This window comes from Echeneis naucrates, chromosome 16, assembly GCF_900963305.1.
Source record: "Echeneis naucrates chromosome 16, fEcheNa1.1, whole genome shotgun sequence".
NCBI classification, from domain to species: Eukaryota; Metazoa; Chordata; class Actinopteri; order Carangiformes; family Echeneidae; genus Echeneis; species Echeneis naucrates.
In genome coordinates this window covers 13486936-13490570 of record NC_042526.1, presented here as the reverse complement: position 1 = coordinate 13490570, position 3635 = coordinate 13486936, and the positions used below count along the sequence as shown (strand labels likewise).

At 46.5% G+C, this 3635-nt stretch overlaps 1 protein-coding gene across 1 annotated transcript; it reads left to right on the top strand.

Moving 5' to 3' along the window:
- Positions 1-2444: 2444 nt before the first annotated feature.
- Positions 2445-3386, top strand: foxb1a (forkhead box B1a). Its single transcript, XM_029523648.1, has one exon. It carries the CDS (start codon positions 2445-2447, stop codon positions 3384-3386), a length of 942 nt encoding a protein of 313 aa, XP_029379508.1.
- The last annotated feature ends 249 nt before the right edge of the window (positions 3387-3635 follow it).

Here is a 3635-nt window from a genome sequence, read left to right as displayed (position 1 = left end):
CCAAACATAGTGCGGACTTGATCTACTGCTGCTTGAACTCAGGAGTTTGGGAGAAGCTAAAAAAAAAAAAAAAAAAAACCTCTATTCAGATTCAGAGTCATGGTGGTATTTTCAGTGTGTGCATTGGAAGGGGACAAAAGGCCTACCAATATCCCATAACCCTGAAGCTTAAAAAGCCACACCGTCTGTGTGTGAGAGGGGCAAATAAAAAAATAAAAAAATTAAAAAATAAAAAAAAACTGCTCCTCATGCGGCTGGTTAACGCCTCTGTTGCAGGTTAACTTGCAAACGGGCGTGATAGCGAGTCTGTAGAGCAAACACCAACGAGTCAAAAGATGAGGCACTTCTGGGAAAAGTAAAATTAAAATTCATGAATGAAAAAAAAAAACTATATAATAATCGACGTGACAGTGAAACGATGCCTCAGTGTTTACAGTGTGAATGTATCACATATCAAATTCCTAAAAAACTAAACTAAACTAACTCCCTATGGACAAATGTATTAATGTGAATAAGAGCCGATAAAATAATAAGTTTTTATTTCATGATTGACGGAATGAATGGGCTGGGTGTCAGAAGATGTTGGGCACTTGGCAGAGTGTTGTCATTATCCCCGGTGTTTAAGATGGGTCGACTGGGCCACTTCCTTATGGACAAAACCTTTTCAGCTGAACATTAATGGGAAATGACAGGTGTTAAAAGCCACTCTGCAGGAAAAGAAAATAATGGACGTTTAAGACTCCAGGATTTTCCCACTTTTTTTATTTATTTATTTACTCCTAAAATGTAGTTTTTTTTAAATAATAAAGAAATAAATGGAATTTGGCATGATGCACATTTACTTATGAATTCCTTTTGCAAAGTCCCTCAGCGTTTTGGATTTGTTTAACAGCCCTCCTTCCTCCTGCAGCAGGGAGGACGCTCTCCCTCATCCACCTCCTCGTTTCTGGGTGAAAATAGTCCAGTGTCTCCCCGCAATGCGATTCCTTTCGTAATCCGTCAGACTGGTGATGGGGTGCATTGTGGATTTATGGGGGAAAATTAGCATAAATTATGAGCAAATCTGCGTGTGCGTGTGTGTGGTCCCTGGCATTGCAAACCCTCCAAGCGGAAAGGTGGCCCTGGCCAAAAGCTTGAATAGCAATAGCTCAAAATAGGCTTCCCATTTGGTTTTCACATTCATATAATTGACTTATGGATATTTTATACAGTTTTCGCCACACCATCCTCAAGGGTTTATTTGCATTTCTGAAGTACTTTTGAATCTTCTTTACATAAACACAATGGACCTGATTGCCTCATGAAGTTTGAGTTTGAACAGCATTGTTTGCATTGTGTTGATGTTTTCATATCGTCTACTTCCTTTGCTCAGCTCTGGGCAAAATTAGCTGAGAAAAACTAATAGTGGGCTCATCAACAAACTAGCTCATGGCAATTTATTTTGTAGACGTTGTGCATTTCATAAACAACATTAGAGTGGATGTAGGAGGAATAAAAATCTTCTCAGCATTTTGAAAAATTTGTTGACAATTTAATTCTAATCCACAACATTTAAATACTATTCGCCATAAAACACTTTATGGAAAACATTTTTAAAAGGCTTTACTCATTACACACACCACTGCACAAAAAAATGATAACTTTAATAAAACCATATTTAGAACAAATACAACCAACAGCTACCGTCGCAGTGCAAAAAAAAAAATGTCTTTAATAATATCTTTAAATTACAATACGCGCCCAATCGTCTCCACGTTTACAGCGATTCCGAAATATACTTTTAATTGTATAAAGTCCGGTGAAGAAGTGTTAGCGCATACCTTCACACACTGAGTGCCATCGCAGTTCAATTCCGGCTGCCGGAGCCTTTTCACCCCTTTTTCTGTCTTCAAATGGAAATGATTTCCATTGGCCCAAGGTGTCCATGTAAATAGGTGTAAATGAAACCAGATTATGCCTTCCTCCCAGCCCCCTCCTCCCATGGCAATTGTCATGTGATAGCAAAGAGGTGGCACATTAATGGAGCGCCCCTACAGGGGTCTTTTCTGCCCATGTCACTACATAAAACTATCAGATGGTTAGAGGAAGGCCATGGAGGCATCCACTTAGCTCGACTTATGAAGGACGCCAAATGAAGTCTATTCAACTCTGCTAGCGGGACAAGCTGACTTACTTTGGCAGAAAGACTCACAGCGGCCGTCACTCCATAAATGTACACCGTCCGCCCGCCTGCACGCAGCGGAGGCGCACAACCTGGCTGTTTGACGCGCAACGCAGCTCCAGCTTCGCCTGCGCCCAAACTTTCTTCTCTGGCTGTTTTCATGAAGAGCGACGAGCTTTCGCCGAGGACTTAAGGGAGACTACTTTTTTTAATTGCTTTTCTTGACGACAACAACTAAACGTATATATATATATATTTATATATATATATACACATATCCAGGATGCCTCGTCCGGGGAGAAACACGTACAGCGACCAGAAGCCACCTTACTCCTACATCTCCCTCACTGCCATGGCGATCCAGAGCTGCCCGGAGAAAATGCTGCCTCTCAGTGAAATTTATAAGTTCATCATGGATAGATTCCCTTATTACAGGGAAAACACCCAGCGGTGGCAGAACTCCCTTCGACACAACCTGTCCTTCAACGACTGCTTCATCAAAATCCCCCGGCGTCCAGATCAGCCAGGTAAGGGCAGTTTCTGGGCGCTGCACCCCAACTGCGGGGACATGTTTGAGAACGGGAGTTTCTTGAGACGCCGCAAACGGTTCAAAGTGTTGCCCGCGTCCGACCACTTGGCTCCCAGCAAGCAGTCGGACGCTGCCCACTACCTGCAGCAGCAAGCCAAGCTGCGGCTGAGCGCCCTGGCGGCCACCGGCACGCACCTCCCGCAGATGTCCACCTACAACCTCGGAGTGTCCCAGACGTCCACCTTTAAGCACCCGTTCGCCATCGAGAACATCATCGCCAGAGAGTACAAGGTGCCGGGGAGCCTGGCCTTCTCCACCATGCAGTCCATGTCCGCCGGGTACCCGCTGCACAACCAGCTGACGACGGCCTGGCCGCACATGTACAACAGCAGCGTGATTGACACGGCGGCCCCGATCTCCATGGCGAGCAGCGACTACAGTGCCTACGGCGTCCCGATCAAGTCCCTCTGTCACGGGGGGCAGTCGTTACCGGCCATCCCCGTGCCGATCAAGCCCACGCCGACGTCCATGCCCGGTTTCTCGGCGCTACCTCCGCACATCCCCGCGTTTCTATCAAACTCTCCCCAGTCCCTGAGCCCGACGTCCCCACAGACAGCGACGAGCCAAAGCAGCCCCGCCACCCCGAGCGAGACTCTGACGAGCCCGTCCACACTGCAGTCCGTGGCTGTGCACTGACCGGCTGGACTCAGTTTCTCCCCTGCAGGGGGATCGGACTGCTGGCTGGCTCCCAGGCACCCCCCCCCCAACCAACCAATCCCCCCCCCCCAACCCCCCCACCCCCAGTTACCAAAACCCAAAGTTTCTATTTTCTGTCGTCGGGAAAACTATCAAGGCGAGTTGCAGTTGTATATCGATTTATTTGTGTAGGCTATGTGTTGAATGTGTCGCTTTAACTTGTGTCATTGGAGTCCAGCACAGAATCGC